General features: G+C 38.1%; 1 protein-coding gene across 3 annotated transcripts in view; it reads left to right on the forward strand.

Moving 5' to 3' along the window:
* Positions 1–20,109, forward strand: part of COL5A2 (collagen type V alpha 2 chain) — a 128,697-nt gene that overhangs the window by 77,254 nt on the left and 31,334 nt on the right. For all 3 annotated transcript variants that reach the window (XM_085585315.1, XM_021531409.3, XM_085585314.1), the window contains exons 2-14: positions 4,042–4,266; positions 5,559–5,572; positions 6,864–6,896; positions 7,469–7,501; positions 8,132–8,185; positions 11,657–11,767; positions 13,418–13,495; positions 15,414–15,458; positions 15,959–16,012; positions 16,624–16,677; positions 18,104–18,157; positions 18,953–19,006; positions 19,727–19,780. In XM_085585315.1, coding sequence (XP_085441441.1) covers positions 4,083–4,266; positions 5,559–5,572; positions 6,864–6,896; positions 7,469–7,501; positions 8,132–8,185; positions 11,657–11,767; positions 13,418–13,495; positions 15,414–15,458; positions 15,959–16,012; positions 16,624–16,677; positions 18,104–18,157; positions 18,953–19,006; positions 19,727–19,780 — 822 coding nt within the window. In that variant the 5' untranslated portion in view covers positions 4,042–4,082. The remainder of the gene's footprint in view (positions 1–4,041; positions 4,267–5,558; positions 5,573–6,863; positions 6,897–7,468; positions 7,502–8,131; positions 8,186–11,656; positions 11,768–13,417; positions 13,496–15,413; positions 15,459–15,958; positions 16,013–16,623; positions 16,678–18,103; positions 18,158–18,952; positions 19,007–19,726; positions 19,781–20,109) is intronic.

Raw genomic sequence — 20,109 nt, forward strand, 5'->3', positions numbered from 1 at the left:
TCATCTTTTTTGCTTTTGTTAGACTGTGTTCTCTACCACTGTAGGTCTGTCAGCCTCTAGACTCCTTTAATTAGCACATTTGGTAGGACCAGTAAAAATGTGATGAAATGAAGCTTGCTTTTATGCCAAATCTTTTTCTTTTCCTTTTTATTTCATGTATGACTCAATGCTGTTCACGTCTGCAGAAAACACTCACAGGTTTTGCTTGGGCCATTTATTTTCTTCAAGTAGGTCATTGAAAGATGTATTCCTGTCCTTCATATATCAGCCATCACCTCAGCTGAAGTAGTGGTGGTTCACTGCTTCTACTTTTTATGGTGCACATTTTTGTGGCATCATTTTCCCTCTTTCTTTCCGTCTTTCTGTCTTTCTTTCTTTCTATTTGGTCTGCTTGGTTCCATGTCCAGACCTTACTTTCTGTTTTCCATATGCAAGATGGGAGCCAGGAATCAGTGAAAGCAATATGGGCACAATAATATGAAGTAAGTTACTTTAAACAACAAATGAAGCAGCAGTAAATTTTCAGGTGTTGCTTTCAAAATTATTTGGTGAAAAATTGAAATTATTTCATATGCTATCCTTTAAAATCCTTATCCTGCTGTTGGATTGAGAATTAACCTTGAGAGAGATGTACTTGAAATGAAAACAAGCTTAGCACAAGCAGCCCAAAGCAGAGGAGGCCTTACACACCTGATCTGTGCATCAACTTTGACACTTGCTCATGATGACTGGTGGACATTGACAGCCATCTAGTGGCTGGGATGGCACGTTGGGTCCCCCATCCCCTTCCTCCCCTCCCAGTAATTAGCACAGCTTCAGCGGTGACACCAAACTGGGTATGTCAGTGCCTGGTGTGATTTTACTTCCAAGCTGCTGATGCTAGTCTGTGTGTCTGAGGATGTGATAAATCAGTTCTAACAGGTGGTTTGACTGCTGATAAATTAATTCTTTAAAGTAAAACCATACTCTAACACATCAACATCTAGCAGAAAAACAATTTGTGTTTTACCTACTGTGCTTTGCATTGAAATCCTCTTTCTGAAGGCTGGTTGTTGTGTAAGCACATGGATGAATGAGTCCTTAAATTGGGTATCTCTCCTACTTTGCCTTTTACAATTGCAGACTGCTTTGAGACTTGGTGGGTTTGAATCCTGTCAGTTCTTTAGTCAGGTCCAAAACCAACTAGAGTTGTACTTTTTTGTTGGTAAGAAAGGAATTGGTTAATGGCCTAACAGATCCTTTTGCCTCATTAAAAATTTCCAAAGCTGCTTCTCAAGCCACTCAGCACGTTATGTTACAGCTGTAGAGGTATAAAGAACATGTGATATATAAAGAGTTTGTAACTTGGTCTCTGTGATTAAAACAAACCTGCGAATTCCAGAGAGGAAATGGTAGAATGATTTCCTTTGCTGCCTTTGCTGCTCTGGGTGTAGCTGGATAACATGCCTGCAGTTCAGGCCTGGGAATAGAATGTCAAAATGTTCTTGTGAAATGAGCTGGCTTTGAAACAGCTGCCCTTTCCAGGTTACTCTTTCAGTGTAATGCAGTCACAGCAGAAAACAATCCCTAGGAACACTGAATGTAATCAAAAGATGTATCATTGTGTTTTCTGACAATATTATGAGGTAGTAGGTTTTTTTCTTTTGGTTTTATCTCGTTTTTGAGGTTTTTTTAATTTTTTTTTTTTAATTGTCATTGTATCTACAATCTGACAGGGATGCAGACTTCTTAGTAGCTTTCAGAAGTTGGTATGTGCTTTTCCCCTGCCTTTGTCTGCGTCTTTTCCAGCTGCTTAGCAGGACCCAGGCAGAAGCTAGTCACCATCTGGCTCAGCTCTGATTTGCCAAAGCAGTTGCTATGTGGTTTATTTGAAGTTATGATAGAATGCTGACTTTGGGCTCAATAACTTATAAATTTCATTTATGCAAACTGTTGCTCTTTTGAACAGCACAACGAGTTCTGTGGGTGATATGTTAAAGAAGACATAGACCATATGCCAGACATCTGGGGGGAAAAGGCTAAATATGTCAGACAGTGCATTATGTCATGCTCACAAGGGAGAAATGAGAAGAGTGGTTTCCAAAATCTGATCTGTAGTTTGGAAAATGATTCTCACAGTGTCATAAATGGACTGTACAGCACATTTGCTTGATGTCTTTACTTCACACTGAAAACATTTCCTCCCGAGCTTCTGCAGCACCTCTTCGAGTCATTTAGTCTGTTGGTGTGATAAAGCAATTGAAGAAGAGCTGACCTGGTGAAAATTTCAAATTGAGTTAGTGTTAAAAAGCTGTTAGTGATGGTAGGCAACAGTTAATGACACATCTGCTCCCTTTCTTCAAGCTTTGACTTTGATGGAGCAACTGGGCTTGAGATGAGGCACAAAGCTGAAATTCCAAATCTGCTCATATATATTACTTTGTAATTTTCTGCTGACATCTGGTTTAAATTAGGACAGAAATTTGTAGAACAGTGAAATTGTCTTTGTGCTTAGAGCTGTTAATTTTTACATTAGTAACAGGTTTGCTTAAACAAACAGTGGTTATGATCTTTGGTTAGGCAGATGTATCCTATGTATATAATTGACTCTACTCCCAGTCTTTTATCAGTTAGAAATTAGATCTGTTTGGGAACTTTCGGTAGTGGTTTTAACTGCATTGTCCCATTTAAAAGATATTTTGGATAGGAGGGATTTCTGTGGTCAGATGGAGCTCCCACCCATATAAGATCAGTCTTCTCTGTAGCATCTCATTGGTCAGGAGAAAAATTTTTGGACTGTGACAGCTTTGCCGTGTGTGACTCAGACATTGTCTTGGCACTGGGATTCTTGGTTTGCAAGTTGTGACACACTGTCTATGGACAGCCTGGGGATAGTTCTTTGGTTTTGCAGCTGCTTGTTCCTTTAGGGGATGAAATATTCATTAGGACAAAATGAAAAAGTCCTTTCTTGCTGCTTTCATATTCTGTGAAATCTTGGCTACACAAGCAAAACTTTCTACTTTATTTGTTTTTTGAACTCTTTCTCAGATATATTTTAATTTTAGGAGAAGATACTGAGATATACTCACCTCATGATAAAAAAAAAATCTAAACATATCCAGTGTGTTTGGCTACAAACTAGGAAGAAAATAAAGGCAAAGACTTATATATGGTAAAACAGTACAAATGTAAATGTGGTTGTGTGAATAAGTAAATAGAGAAGATGTATGCATATAATCAATGCATACTGGGCCTGTGTAAATAGTCACACAGGATGGTCTTTTATACATGGTTAAAATATCTAAGGGGTATTCTGTATGTAGTTAATAAGATATATCCATGGCAGTATTGTTTGCATGCTGGGTTAATCATGTGGGGCCACGGCCTGCTGGATTATAAAAACTGAACATAAATCATGTGAGGAGCCTCCTGTTACTCAGCTGGATTCCTTGCTGCAGGTACCACTGCAGTGGGTGCTGCTGTTGCCTCTGGACAGAGGCTGGCTGTCCTGCTTGGCAGATTTGATTCTCAGTGCTGGTATTCCCACACACCAGTAAATAAACCTCACCCAATAAATGGGATGGTCTTTTTTCTCTCCCCCAGCTGCTGCTGTGTCTGTTGAGCCCTGTCCCATCTGGCTGTGTAGGCCATCAGGGAGCAGGCAGCGTGTGCTGTTCCAGACAGAAGTCTCAGGTTCTTGTCCCCAGTCAGACCTCTCCAAAGTGCTCAGCACTTATATAGAGCAGGGAATTGGCAGGACTTCCTCAGGGCAGAGGTGACACCCCGCTGAGCAGAGTGACACGCAAAGCTCCTTTGATAGTGCGGGGAAATTGAGGACTCTATTTTACTTCTTTCTGATTAAGAAATAAGGTGGTAAAAGAAGAAAGATATAGCTCTTAAAAGTCCTTAACATCAGCTTTAGCTATGCTGGTGCATTGTTTTCTCTGTGTACGTAATGCTGCTTCTCATGTCCAGATGAGAAGCATTCTCCTTCCTTGTCCAGTCCCATTCCTTTGATTTCATGGTTGGAAAATATATTGTATATTCTCTCCTCTGTCCCAGGAGAAGATGGTGAAGAAGTAGCCTGCACTCAGAATGGACAGATGTACCTGAACAGGGATATTTGGAAACCCTCACCGTGCCAAATCTGCGTCTGTGACAATGGAGCTATTCTTTGCGATGAAATCCAGTGTCAAGATCTGCTGGAGTGTGAGAACCCCCAGGTGCCCCCGGGAGAGTGCTGTCCTGTGTGTCCCCATACACCACGGGATTTCGACCCCACCATCGGTAAGAGCCTTTTCTAGTTTGAGAGGAGAGGCAGCCCAAGGAACTAGGAGCCCTGTGATATTGAAATTCCTAAAGCTATTTTTATGGTGAAAATTTAAGTCTGAAAATAGATACTTGGCAGTTATTGTCCCTCTTGGGCTGCCCCGTAACCAACTCAAAATAGTTTGATTTAGACTATGAGTCTCATATAAGCCTAAATGGCTTTACAGCTGAAAGTTTGATCTGAAATCTGTCTTGATATTTTGAGGAGGTTGAATTCTGGCTTCTTTTTGTGGTTCATCTGAAACTGAAAGATAGCTATATATAATAAACATACTAATATATATCTATATCAATATATATATGTATGTATATGTATTGAATACATAGCTATATAAAATAAGTGCATTCTTTAAAATGTTCAATTCAGGGACCCTCAAATAAATGTAAACTGAATAAATGTAAAATGTTTTCCCAAAGTGAAAACATAGGTCCTTTTATGAGACATAAATACTGTGTATTGAATTATTAGAGCTGCATTCAATGTATAATAATTAATTTCTTCAGGAGATATAATAGCTGTTGATCAGCTTAATATTGAACAAAGCAGTGATAAAGACAAAAGCAGGGACTTAGGTAATTGATGAGTGAGCATTAATAAATAGATGGTGCATCCTGCTCTGTTTTGGGAGGCATTGGGCCAACACCAGTAGGGTACACCCAGCAAATATAAAAGCAGTATGGATACATTGCCAAATTCCTTACTGTTATTAGAAGCATTTATAAAATATTCTTCTGAAGGATTTTTATGGCGTGAGTGTGACTCTATGGCTTTGAATGTATGCCCATGGTTGTGCAGGTGCTTTCTAAAAAATAAAAGGTCAGAAATACCTCTGTGAGCTCTGTTTTCTGAAGAATACCATGTAATATGTTGTGGATCCATCAATAGTTATTGTTGGAGTCAGTAATAAAGCTTCCTCTGACTTTCTGTCAGTCATTAGGACAGCTTCTCACAATTCCCCACAAGATACTCTGCTTTCCCAAAGTGTTTTTTGTGACTCTGTGCAATGAGGAAAAAGGCTGAGAATTACAGCACATTTTTGCACAGTGTTGTGATTCCTCACACCTGAACCAGTGAGTATGTGTGTCCCTGAGAACTCTCCCAGCTCCCTGTAGGCAATACACCATCCCTTCTGCATCCAGGATCAGGGATGGCTCTAGCTGCAACACCTTCACTCAACTGTTACTGAATTCTGCCTCTCTGAGTAAAATCACTAATTTATTCTCTTTTCTTCTTTTGTCCTTTTTCATAGGTAGAGGAAGAAAGGTAAGATTTCCTTTACTTTTTTTGTAATGTGTTGCTACCGTCAAAAGAATCTCATGCATCTCATTGAAGCATATCACAAAAGATACACATAATCTCTGTTAAAAACATGTAGTTCTTTCTCTTAGCCTTCTTTGGTGGCTAGGGAGATTGCAGTCCACATGAAAAAAACATTGGGATGCAGTCAGAAATCCTGATCTTAATATAGAGGCTCCCCTGGCTGAAAATCCCTGCTGTCTACATCAAAGGAATTCTAGTTGGAGCAGTTTGGTTGTGTCACCTCTAGCAGTGCCACAGGCTGAGGGAAGAGAGTGTTCTGTCACTAGATGCTGAACTGTTAAAGCTTGCAGCTGGTTTTTGTGCTGAGCTGCCCAGTGGGCAGGATGTGGCACTGGAATCCTGTGTCCTTGCCCAGAGCCACAGTTCTGTGGGCAGCTTCTCTTATTGTGTGTAATTAAACAAAGGGAAGACCTGCTCTTACAGAAGAAATTAAAAGGCATTCCCATAAACAGGCTTCTAAGATAATAAGCAACTGCAAGAAATAATCAAAATAAATTTTAGATGATCAAGTACATGCACTCACCAAAACTGAGTACTCTTTGCAGTGGTAGTTTATGGAAATAAATGGACTGTACCCGCCTTATTAATTATTACTTGATAAGCAAGGCAGGACACTTTTTATCTTTGCAAAGTCCTCTTTTTTTCCTTAAAAAACCAGTTACAACTGGTAGGTCTAAACCCAGTTATTTGATGTAATCATTGTCAACACATTCAGCTCAAAAAAAAATTCAATTGCCAATTGCTGTTGTCCTTCAGACTGAAGCTATGCAATATCACTGTATCATAACCTTTCCTGAGGCTGCAGATGGATTTTTATATCCATGATGATATGTATTTTAATTTAGTACCTTGAAGAAATGGAATCTAAATGCTGCTCTGGGCTCTGTGCTACACATGACTCAAATCATCCAACAACAGAGCTCCAATGTATTTTCTAGCATTTTCTTGAAGTTCTAAGAGAAAAGCTTCATATTTTTTTTAGTTTAATTCTTTCAGACAGTATGTTATGCAGCTAGGAGATAATGGTAATTTATGACCTTCATTTAATCAGTGTCCATAGTCATTAAAATAATATGGATTATTTGTCACAGGTACTTTAATTTAGTCTTACTGTATTTTTAAGGAAGCATTAGTTTTATCACAGTCACGGGGATGGTATCTCTGAAACTGGTACTGGTAATTGTACTTGCACTTCTTTTCTGGCATCTGATGCTTTGGTATCTTTTTCCTACAGGGGCAAAAAGGAGAACCTGGAGTAGTGCCACCTGTAAGTCAATATTTTCTTCATCCATCAGCACATCCTAGAAATGCATATATTAGTGCTTTAAAGCAGAATTTCAGTAATGAAGTAAATAAAACCATACAGCCTAGGAAAGAAAGGAGTGGAATTAGTATGCTGTTTCACATATGTAACATTAGAAATTCCTGCTAGTTGTTAGTTCTTCTGCCATAATCTTTATTTTTATGGTTAGATTTTTGTAGAAGTGTAATTGGTAAATTACTATCTAGAGGGGGTTAAATAAGATTTCATTATCTATTTATTCCTTTCTAGTGTGAAGGCAAACAGATTTAAATAATAAGTTGAGCCTAAATCATTGTAATTCACTTATTTATTTAATCCTTTTTAGTGGAGCAGTGATACTGCTAAGATTTTGATCACATTGCTAATAAAAATATTCAAATTGGAAAAAGATAGCCAGTGCAAATTATATTTACTACTTTTTTCCCCCTTTCCCTAAAAACCCTTTTAACTTTCTCAGTACTTTAATGTCCTGCCTTGCTATTTGCTTTTCAGTAACAATGATGTGTGGTGACTTTAATTTATATTCCCTGCTCTAGGTTTCAGGAATACGAGGCCGCCCTGGACCAGCCGTGAGTACTTTTTCATCTTCTGCTTCTCTGATGAGGCATCTGCCCCTCTCTGCCATGACTGGTTTGTGTTGTGAGAGTGATGTGAAGGAGGGTTCTTCCACCCCTCAGTAGGTGCTATCTGGAGAGCCACTGGCTCTGAGGAAATGAGAAGATGATGGGATGTTTTTCCCAGTGTCAGGGAATGGATGCCCAAATGAATGGATGTGTGCTTGTAGCACATGGATATCTGAGGCCCTTAGTGCTGGGTGGATGCTGGAGAATGCCTCTCCAGCAGGGTCCAAGCAGGAGCAGGAGGAGCTGCAGGATGCTCCATGCTGTGCCTGAGCACAGAGCAGTCCTGGACTAGAAGGGAGGGTGTCTCAGACCCAACATTCAGGAAATCTTTTCTGGATTAACATGAGAGATGAAACCATTTTGTAGATCTCTGCACCATGGTTCTACTCCCTTCTGACAATGTCCAGTTGAGAAGAAATATTGAATACTTGGTTATTATAGCTGTCGTCTTCATAATGATATAGAAAAAAATCCCACACATTAATTTTCAAATAAGCATTGGATTTCATATTTGCAGAGCTTTATTAATCATTAGGTAGTTTAAAAGAGGCTTAATATTTCTGGTCTTTCTTTTAGGGACCTCCAGGCTCACAAGGTCCACGAGGAGAACGAGGACCAAAGGGAAGACCTGTAAGTTATTAAATAGCTCAGAAATAAAGTACCTGAAGCAAACCTCAAAAGATTAAATGGCTTTAAACTGTCTCTGTGTCTTCTAGAGTTACCAAAACTGTCCTCGTATTTTCCAGGAATCAGGTAACAAAGAGGAAAACATTTCTATTTCATCATTGCTGGGGTAGATTGAAACCTGAATATTTTGAGACATGGACAGCGGTTTAGCAGTAGTTCCACCAAAATCATACTTTCTCTACAAACATTTTCAGACAGAACTAGAACATCACATTCCTTTGATTAGATGGCTGTTTGCTGATGACTGCTATGTGGCTTGGAGCACTGCAGAAAAGACAAAGCTCAGAAGTTAGCAGGAGTTAATATGTGACTACATTTGTTGGTATGCTGGTGAATAATGTAACCAGGATTGCTCAGTGGAAATAAAGACTTCATAAGGGAATTCTGGTGTCTGCATGTGGAGAACCACAGAAAGACCAAAAAGAAGTGCTTGAAAATATCCCAGATGACATGTTTCTTTTCAAAAAGCTAGGTTGAAGAGCAGAAGCTGCTAAAAGCAGATTTGAGAGTTGAATCATTGTAATTTCAATGTGGATATTTTCCTACCATTCAGGAGAGAGCAAGCCAATCTTGAGGTTAGGCACAGGCCTAAACCAGACTCCCTTGCCCTGTTTCCAGTGTGTGCCTGTTGTCAGTAGATGGTAATGACGTTGTTAAAGTAGTGCAGGAAGTGTGTAGCCTCTTTGAGATGCTTGCCAAGACAATGCTGCTCTTCACATCTCCAGAAGACATTTGTCTGAAGAATGAGTATCAAAATGCTTAATAGAAATCTGGGAGTCGTTGTGCAGTCTTGGGGTGCACAGAGAAATCTTGACTTGTGTTTTCTGAATGAGGCTGTGTTCAAAGTGTTTCCTAATGTGCAGTATTGTCAATGAGATGCTGGTTCCCTGCCATGCATCCCATGCCTCTACAGAGTGGTGGCCACAAACACTAAAATCCCAAAAGGCTGTAAATGGCTTTGAGTCCTTTTGACACAGGTTATTATTCTGCTTTCAAGGAACAACACAGGACTGGGAAGCAGTCAGCTGCTTTGCAAATGTTGCATCAGAGGTTCTGATGAGCTGTGTGTTTGCTAGAGTGTGGGTCTGAGACCAAGAGCACTGCTCTCAGCGAAACAGTGACTGCTAGTGCAGGGGGTTTATTTTTACTTGTGGAAAAGAAATGCTAGCTCACACCTACAGTTTATATTATGAAAAAATCCCTCATAGAGCAGATAATCTTGTCCAGACTTCCCTTCTAAAATTAATCTGGCTAAATACATTACTGACTGTGGATATTACTAATGCCATAAGCATATTTCCAAGCTGTTTATTTATTTCTTCAGATTGGTTTTTTGTTATTCTTTAAAGTCAGGCTCATGCTAACTAGTGAGCAAGATGTAAAATAAGTTCAGGATGTAAAATGAGTTTGGATGTAAAATGAGTTCAGATGTAAAATGAGTTCAGGAATATGAGCATATTTTTTTCACCAGATTCTTTGTTAATGTAACAGTGAGAGACAGCTAGGGAATAGTATGTCTGCATTTTCAGAATGTATCTAGGGAAGAGGAGTTTTGGTGCATGATGACATTTTAGTTGTTAACAAATGGTCTTTTGAAGACAGAAAATAAACTTGCACATCCTCAGAACCATTCATATGTTTTTCTTTCCATGTGGATTTACACTCAATTTTACTTGCAGTAGCAGTTTAAGTAAATAGAAATTTGGGAGTGTTCTACCATGAGCTGCTTTTTCCTTTTATTTCATTCAGCAGCAGCGGTGGGACAGAATGAGAAAATTGTGTTTAAATGGTGCCACCTCGTGGCATTTGTGAGAATGGTTTTCCTTTTTTTTTTTTTTTAAACCTGATTGATCTTGAACTGGTGAAAGAAAATGAAAGGGCTTTTTTCTATACATATAAACGTATAAATTATGTAAAATAAATAAATTATCATCAATATTTTTTCAAAAACCCACACCAGATTGGTTGTATACCACTAGCTACCGACAAATACAAATGTGCATTTTGATGACTTCTTGGTATTGAGGTATGTAGTTGCATTTTTATTCTTCGAGCAACTTGACTTTTGGTGACTAAAAAGTACATGCTTTTCTAAAAAGAATTTTTAAAAGGCCTTTTCTCTGTTAGCCTTTGTTAAGGTGTCTTGTGTGTATACTGGAAATCTGCAAAAGCATAGCCTTGCCAAATTCTTTATAGCCAACTGTGTTTTTTTTTTTTTTTTTTTTTTTTCTCTAATGCTTAACTTTGTTTTCTTTTTGTTTTGAGAACAAACAAATAAGGTATCTCATTCTTTTCGTCCTTGGGGCAGTAAGCACTTCTAGGTTTGGCAGTGTGTACTTGTGTTTATAACAGATATATTTAAGAATTAAGTTTTGTGCTAAAACCTTCTTCTTCTGTCCAACATGCACAGACCTTCTCATTTGTTCAGAATACCATCTATTCACAGCTCCTTGTGTGAACCATACTAGTTCAAACCATACCACTTCAGACATAAATTCCACTGAAATGTGTTGCAGACACAGTCCTCACCTCATGGAAAACCTGGCAATCTGTGTAATGATTAGTTGTGTTTGAAAAGATGACTCAGTGAGCAAGGCTTCTAAAATTCTATGTTTAAGGATCCTTAAAATGGAAGAGGTCAATACATAGTCTAAAACCTTTCCTTGCCTTGGTCAAGCACTTTCTTCTAATGAAGAAAAGTAGTAAGAAGCACTTGAAAATCTGTATTTATGATTGAAGCATGTCTGTTGGTCCCATTACTACTCATCTTGTTCAACTAATGTTTTATTAGCTGCCTCCATATTTAATTTTGAGGTGAGTGCAGTTTAGGAATTAAAAGTGGGAGCCACATTAAAATGAGAGCCACAGGATGGGCTCTAACCTATTCTGTAAATATTAGCTAGAGATTATTTCAACACCAGGTAACTTTCCCTGCATTTCTGGCATCATAACTATGTTGAGAATTCAACAGTACTATGAACTGGCTAAACCATTCATGATGTCAAGTAGGCTGTGAAAATCCAGCATTACTCTGTAGTTTCTTAAGCCTCAGTGTATATTTACACTTATCTGAGCTGTACTTATTTTAGAAGTGAATTAACTTCATTCTATATGGTGTGCAAAGCCAAAGAGTTTTTCAGGCATAGTATACTCTAGTATGGAATGGTTGGAAGCCTTGGCTTCTAAAAAAGCCTATGATAGAAATTACTGCAGTTTACTTAAGTGTTGGATTCATGATTAATTTCAGTCAGTGCTTCTGATCAGAAGGTGGGAACAGAGCTTTAGGGATGTTGTTTGTTTGGAGATCTTTCTGTAGAAATACAGATTTATCCCAAAGAAGCAGGTGTTTTGCTAATTACAATGATTTCAGTGAATACCTTTACACACTGCTGGCATTCCTGATTTTCTTTGTAGGGTCCTCGTGGTCCTCAGGGGATTGATGGGGAACCTGGTATCCCTGGCCAGCCTGGTGATCCTGGTCCTCCAGGGCATCCCACTCACCCAGGACCAGATGGAATAAGCAGGGTAAGTTTTACATTTGCTCTAGCTCAAAGTGGAGTGTTGGAGCAGCTCCACGTGATATAAACGGTGACTTGCCTTTGGTTCCATGACCATGGAGACACTTCCTGTCTCCCAGTCACAAGGGGCAGCAGCTAGTGGCACTGCAAGTTCTGCCAAAAACTGGGACAAGTTGAATGTGAGAAACCTGGGAAAGGATGCACCTTTCACAACAGATTTTAGCACCTAGCAAAGCCAAACTGCCCTAATCTAGAACCACCACAAGGGTTCTTTTACTTCCACCAGCCTCTGTGAAATAGTACAGAGGAAATGAGTGCGCCAAATTAGGAATATAGAAAAGTGAAAATTAAGATAAATAAATTAAAAATAACTAATGAGACAAACTAAACTGTGGTTGATAATACTTCTTGCTGGAATTATTCAGACAAACACTAAGAAGATTAGGAAATTGTTAAAGCAGTGCTCCTAACCAGCTTTATAGATACAGACAAGGTATTCTGCAAAACTTTTTTTTTCCTCCCCCTTCTATTGGATACTAATTATGGTCAATAAATAAATACATATTTGAATTTTTCAAGTCTATTCAGTTACACATTTATTGCTTTTTGACATCTGTTTTGATTTCTCATTCCATTGTTCCTGAGATGCTCCTGAAAACAATAGTTACAGTGGCAAAAATCTGCAATATTCATGTTAGGCCAATAGTTTGCAACTTTGGGCAGCATTTCATGTCTTAACCACATTTCCCAACAGTTCTGAATCCAGCAGACTCAGCCCAAGTAAATATCTTCAGCACACAGGAGTCTCTTAGAATCACAGAAGCACCATAATGGGTGTTATCCTGCATAGAATATATGGAAGAAAGGTGTGGCTGGAAATATAAGATAATTTTTGTTTGCATTCCTGTCTCTGACCTCAGGCAATCTCCAGCCTTTAGAAAATGTGTTTGGGGACCAATCTAATGAGGAACTAACTGTAAATGTTGGGAGATTTGAATCTATGTTTGAGCTGTTACTTGTTGTCAGCCGCTGTAAGCTCTGACTTGCTGTGAATGAGGCTCTAGCTCTGAATGAAGCAAAATAAAACTCTTGATTTCAACTATTTGCTTGCATAAGAAGGAGAGCACTGAAGTTTCTCCCTTCTCTAGCTCATTGGTCTCTGTTAATTGATAGGAAGAGCAGTGGCTTTCAGCTTTGCTGGATAAGGGCAAGATGCTTAAAAATTCTAATTTGTCATCATGAAATCAGTTACATTTCCATTTATCTTAAGATATTTCTGAACTTTAAGCATGAGAAGTTAAAAAAAAGGAAGCCTTAGAAGACATGAAGGAATATGGCAGTTTTGGTCTAGATTTGTAAGTTATGAAAAAATGTAATTAATTTAGTGGGAGGCTTTCCTCTTTTTTGGTCATTTTATACTTGTTTAATATTAAAGTGGAAATAGAATAATAAACATATAATGTATTCACATGGTTTTTGAAGCTTTAAACACCTCAGATATAGAGGAGAGACAAATTTTGTTTTAGTGGCTAAACCAAGGATTGAGCTGTTATCACTGCAAAAGCAAGGTAAATGATGAAGATGTGATTGCATGGATTTTTGCCTTACAAACCATCTCAATGACTTACAGCTAAAATCACCCATCTTATTTTTCCAGCCCTTTTCAGCTCAGATGGCAGGACTGGATGAGAAGTCTGGACTTGGTAGTCAAATGGGACTGATGCCTGGTGCAGTGGTAAGACTAAATTAACCCTGTACTGTAAGAGAGGCTAGAAGTGGAGTGCATGTCCAAAAACCCAAAAGGAAATTCATCCTTTACAGCTTCCTGTACCTCTTGAACCTGGATGTGCAGTATATTCTGGTAGAGTTTGGCACAGTACCTGGGGAAAAAATGTTTTTCTGTTAAATGACAACTTATCCTCCCACATCTATCCCTCTCTCCTTCTGGAATATTACTGCTATTAACAGTAAGGTACAGGAGAAAAAAACAGCTCCTCTTGAGTCACTGCAGAGTGACTGAAAGTTGTCAGGTATAACACAAAGCAGAATAAACAAATATGTAACTTCTTTTCACATGTGACATCAAATCAGATTTTTTTTTTTTTTGGTAATAATTGAAAAAAAATACTTTCAAAAGCAGCTCTTAACTCAAATCTATGTTTTGCTGTTTCAAGACAGACTTCCTGTTTCTCCAGTGGCCCACTTCTTGCACTGCCATCCCTCACTATTTAGATATGCTCTTTACTTTGAGTGCATTGGGGACTTAATGGTAACACTGAAATTTTCTGCTGTCTCTGAGAGCTGTTTCATTACCCTAAGTTATCTCTTCTGGAACTCTTGGGGTTGTTTCCTAATAATACCTCTCTTCACATCTGATATCTTGGAAATAGTTACCCTCTTTGCTGATATTTTTAACATCCATTCTGAAAGAAACCATCCTTTAGCGATTGTATTGCCCATGAGTTTGTCTACCTGAATCTTATCCAAGATAAGAAGCCTTCAAAATTGATTCCAATACCATAGGAAAGATTCTAAAGATAATTTGATACTTTGCCTTAGAATTAACTTTTTCAGTGGTTTCTTCAAAGAACTTTTTGATGACTGTCTCTCTACAGTGTATTTGCTTTCTGAACATAAAATAATTTGTTCCACAAGTCTGTCCCGCTTTGTTGCTTTCGTTGTTTTGCTTAATCCTTTCACTCGGTTTTTCTCAAGGTGTTGCATCTCTTGTACCATCTCTTATCATTCTCTAATATGATTAAATTTAATGTTAATATATCTATGGCCTTACACAAAGTCTGCTAAAGTCAATTGGCACTGGCTTGCTCTTTCTCATGTTATGTGACATTCTTTTTTCCTCTTTTGTGAACTGGGTAACTGACAGCTGAAAAAAGGTTTTGTTTCTAATGTTCATTAACTTTTTCTTTAATGGCCCATTACTAACTCTTCTACATTTTCTTTTTAAAAATTAGTAAAAAATTGCTGAATTTTAGAAGACATAAGTCTCAAATTTCTGTCAAAATGAATGTTTGTCTGTTATAGATATTTTTGTACTCCTAGAACCAAGATAATTACCTTCAAATAAGATAATATTTAATGTTAAAAGTTACAATTAGTTTTGAGATTGTTCCTAAAAGTCCCATGGCACTTTCTAAGGGACAATCTGAGTTTTTTGTAGCTAACCACAATGATTTGGAAAGCTCTTTTGGTGGTTTGTATGATACATTTAAGCACATCCTTTCATTACTGCTTTTCAGCTTGACTGATTGTCATTGATTCCATTATGAGATTCATCTGAGTAATGACGTTCCCTTCAAGTGAAGACTATTCCCCTCAACTCTTATTTTGTTAGTACATTTTTTTCATGGAGCTAGACAGACAGTTTGATTATTGTGATTCCAGAGACTGTGAAGTTGGAGTAAACAGCCAAGTCCATATTATCAGCTGCTAATGAAATTACACTTCTGTGGCTTTTCAACTTTGAAGATTTCATTCAACATCTGTTTGTGTTTCATAACACCAGTTTTCTGAGTAGAAACCTTTCAGACTGTAGAAATGCTAGTGGTCCCTATCAGGCCATTTTGCCCTCTGTAGGGTGAATCTTACTTGGGAAAGGTTGTTTTCCAGTGTGTAACAAGTTGTGTGTTCAACAGGGTCCAGTGGGTCCAAGAGGTCCTCAGGGTCTCCAAGGAAAACAAGTGAGTGCTTCACCTGAGGGGATTAAATTGACCAGAGCTGAAGGCAGAGCTTGTGGTGAGAGGGTTTTGTGCATCTCTGGGGCAGTGTCCATCCTCAGTGACTTGTGGCTGAGTGCACCTTCCAAAGGGAATTTAAACAAGGGCTCTGCTCCAGATGGACTCTATACACAGGAATTGGCTCCAAAAGCACATTTTATTAGATCTTTAACAGGGTTTTAACCCAACACATTTTTTAATGAGTGAGCAGCAATGAAAATGGAGACTGTTCTTGTTTCGATGGTGTTAAGTTTCCAGTGGGGTTTTGTGTATGGCACAGGATTTATCTACAGCTTAAGGGGTTTTATTATCCAACTTTCACTCCTATGGAAATGTGAAGTGGTTCTGAATTAGAATCCAGACTCTCAGCCACAGGCTCTGATTTTCCTGGTCATGGATTTTAAATTATGTCCTTATAATTGCTTTTGGAATTTTTAACTGTATTAATCTTTGGTTAATTTTAGGGTGGTGCTGGTCCCACGGGCCCACCTGGTGAACCTGGAGATCCAGGACCTATGGTAAGACTAACAAATGCAAACATTTCTACAACAGAATTGCAAATATGCTCTACTTTTTAATTTTGGAACGGAATTTTTTGTCATGTTGCTTCAGATGAAACTATTAAGCAACTTCAGTGAAGAGTTGTGGTGCTCAAAGCATGTTGTCATGAATCAGTGAATATGAGTTGTTTTAAATATGAATAGCAATGATTATATTAGAAACAATCATTCTCACTTTTCCAGCACAGGCCTGAGAATGGTTAGGCACTGGTAAAACCATACCTGATAATGTAACTTACACAAAGGGTAATGAGAATAATTTTTTTTGAGGCAACAAAATGATTCAAAAGTAAAAGCAAAAGCCAGAGATTTGAAGCAAACAGCAACTGTAATTTTTAATGTTTTGGGTTTTTTTCCTAAAGAATCCATCCTGTATTTTCTTATAGTACAATGCATGTTTTCTAGGGCCAGGATGGTTAGAAAGAGTACCACAAAACTGAGCAAATGTGCTTAGACATAAAATCTTCCTTTTTCTACATCTTTTTTGTAAAACCAGACTTTGAAATTGAGTAAATAGATATTTAAGTGATAGCTAAACTGACTTCTCAACAAATATATTAATTTCTTAGGGGCCAGTTGGTTCTCGTGGACCAGAGGGACCTCCAGGCAAACCTGGTGAAGATGTAAGTTTGTTATTCTTTGTATCTTGTTTTATTTTTAATAAAACAAACATTGGCATCTGTGAGGCAGTGACTAACCAGCAGATGTGCCTGTTCTAACTACTATTGTCTGCTTTACTTTGTAATTGTACTCCTCATTAAATCCAGCATCACAACTGTGAATCTTGGCAACCATTTCTCAACCCCTCCTTTCTTTTCCTGATGTGTCATCATCATATCTAAAATCTAGCACCATCTCTATATCTTGCTTCAGTAAGTTCTTAACTGAGATAATCTTTCTCAAAATCAAACATAAAAATAAATCACCGGGAGTCACTTGGAGGCATCTCCTCACTTTTGGGCTTGCATATTGGGTTAGAGGAGCTGTAATGGCAGCATACACATGTGTCTGGATAAGATTTTAGTATTTAATTTATTTTTAAAATGATAATTGATTATGTTTCTGTCTCATTTTTTTCTTTATCCATGTATGCATACATATATATGTAAAATGTAAGTTTTATATATATTGTATGTATATGTACTGATTACCAGTAGCCCAAGACCTTACTGGTGGGTGTATATTAGTTGTTTGCAAATCACACTAAATCCATCTGAACTGTAATTTTTAACTTGGAAATTAGTTAGAAAACTGCAGATGCCATTTTAGTATAGAAATTGTGTAACAGCTACCTTTCCATTAAACTGTACAAGGAATTTTAAGAATCCTTGGCAACAGCTAACTCTCAGTGCAGGGAAGTCAAATATTGACACTGTTCTAAGAACTTCCCCCATTTCCTTTGTTTGGGTGTCTTTAATTGCATTTGTAAAGCACTTTGCTTTCTCTCTAACCTGAAACTATTTTTCTGAAGCCTTTTAGAATCCTGCATTCTGGTGTCCTGAGTGTATTTGAACTGACTGATGCATGTGATTTTGAAGGGCTTTGATTCATCTTCAAAATATACTTGTTTGGTTTCACCATATTGTTTTTCCTATTGCAATACACAGAAAATAGTCACTGTCCTAGAATGAAATCATACATGGATTAAACATTTAAACAGAAGGAGAGTCACAAGCAGGTAGTTTAAAATTGCTGTTCTAGAGGGAAATAACAGCCATTTGATGCTCTGTGTGAAGATGACAGAAGGTTAACTCATTAATTCCCAGGAAAACCAGGTGGCAGCACTATCTCCTGATGACTGGGATACATTGTGGGCTTAGCCTTCAGTTATCCCAGTTTTTGGTTAAAAACCATCTGAGTTAATGTGTCTAATGCACATTTGCTAGGTACGTATGCAGTTGATTTATGTCACTGACAGTGTTACAGCAAAAAGAGGATGCATAATACTGATGTGAATGTCCTCATTTGTTTGAGTGGAAGAATGATACAAAAAATCTATTTTCAAATCTCCTGTTTTAATGTGTTCCTTTTTTTTTCCTCTTCCCTTAGGGCGAACCTGGTAGACCAGGACAATCCGGTGAGCCTGGATTTCCAGGATCTCCAGTAAGAGCATGATTATTTAAATTTTAGCAAAATAGTTATATGTCATCATATGATACTGTTTCCTTATTGCTTCATCCTGATGTGACTCATCAATACTGCTTTTAATTATCAGTGCAAAGTTCTGCCATTCAGTATCTAAGTCCTTGTCTTAGCTGACTCCTAGACTCTAGGTCAGTGCTTTGTTGCTCAGAGGATAACTGTTGTTATCTGAGTTTTCTGTTCTAAATTCATATCACAAATATTCTGATACAAGGCACTTATCTCCCTTCTGTTATCCTTTCCAGAGAAACTTGGTAGGAAGCTAAGTGCAAGACAGCTTTGGTTTAATTGCTAAATGTGTTTTGGTAGCAGTTGTTTATCATGTTTCTGGACTGACATATTCTGAAAAAAAGAGGTACAGTTTGCAGTTCTGACTTTCTAGTTAATTTTAAGTGTTTGCTCTGAATTTTGATCTCAGCTTAATTGTTTGTCCATTAATGTTTGTTCACCCTCAAAACTTAACCTGCCACTCATCTAATTTCATAACTTTTGCTGAAATTTGAATTTTGATTACACAACAATACAAATGATAAAGCTTTTAATGTCAGTGAAAATGTGACTAATGCTGAAAATAACTTCAAGGCTGTATCATCTGTGAGCTTCCCAAATGCTGTTCCTCACTATGATGAAGGTGACGGAGTGTTAGCAATATTAGTTTTGCTGCTGCCCTTATCCCTGTTAGTTCCATGATTGCTAGGTTTATCTTCAGTCAGGATTATATTTGGGTTTTTTTTTTTTCTTCTTTTTCCTACCTAGGGGCCTCGAGGCTTTCCTGGTGCTCCTGGTCTCCCAGGTCTCAAGGGTCACCGGGTAAGAGACAAGGTTTTCCCTCTGATATAGATGGTATTTCCTGGCAGTTTCAGAATGAAGCTTTTTCTTTGTATCTGTGCAGAATTTGCCTACACTACAGATGATGCAGCTGTAGCAGAAATCTGGCATTTGAGAGAAAGAGGGCCTTGCAGAAAATCAGTGCTATTTCCCTTTAAGCTGACCTTTGTGTTACATGCTCCAGTGCTTTTTACTCTATTTCAAATGTTCTGGGAATCTGGAAGGAGCTTGCATGAGCCCTGCCAAGCTTCAGGAGGCGCAAACCTGACAGTTCTCTCACTTCGTTGGCAAGTCTTGCATTAGGGTGGGGAACTTGAGAGGTGGATATGTTTGCAACATGGAGTGATTACAAATTACCAAGTTTTCTGGCCAGAATTTTACTTCAGGGAGGAATAAATTGGTTTCCTATGGCTCAGAGCCTCCTTCTTGTTGTTTTAGGATTTTTTTTTAAAACTTTTTTGTTTTAAAAAGGAAACCAAATCCAAGGAAATGTATCTTGTACAAATGGTTTCCATTTAGGAAATGTTTGAAAACTTTATTCCATCTGTTTTTTTCCTTCTTTTTTTTTTTTTTTTTTTTGTTTTCTTACTCTTACCACCTCAGATCCATTCTTAATACTTTAATATCAAGTTGCTTTAACAATAATAGTCGAAGTGCTCTCTGTGTGCACATATATAAATACAATTTCTTTATAACTTACAGGGATTGAAAGGACTTGATGGTCCAAAAGGTGAAATTGGAGCAGCTGGAGCAAAGGTATTTTTATGGCCAAAACAAATAAATGATTAAGCATGTTTTGTGTAACACCCAAATCCTGAAAGGCGGGAGATCTTTTGAACACAGCTTTGTACCCTCTCTGACCTTTAGATAGGGGAGAGAATTCAAAAGTGCCAGTCCCAGCTGCAGCTGGGGCTTAGTTAGGCCTGTAAGGGATCACTGGGTGAGCCGAGTGCTCCATTTGTGGTGTGTATGTAATACTGAAGACAGCAGAGTCTGTTAACAAAGGGCCCATACACATCTTGCAGCTCTCCACTTGGACAGTTCATGGTTCTTGTTTGCTCTATGGGACCAAGTTGAACATTTTC

This window comes from Lonchura striata, chromosome 7 (genome assembly GCF_050655825.1).
Source record: "Lonchura striata isolate lonStrDom1 chromosome 7, ASM5065582v1, whole genome shotgun sequence".
Classification (NCBI taxonomy): Eukaryota; Metazoa; Chordata; class Aves; order Passeriformes; family Estrildidae; genus Lonchura; species Lonchura striata.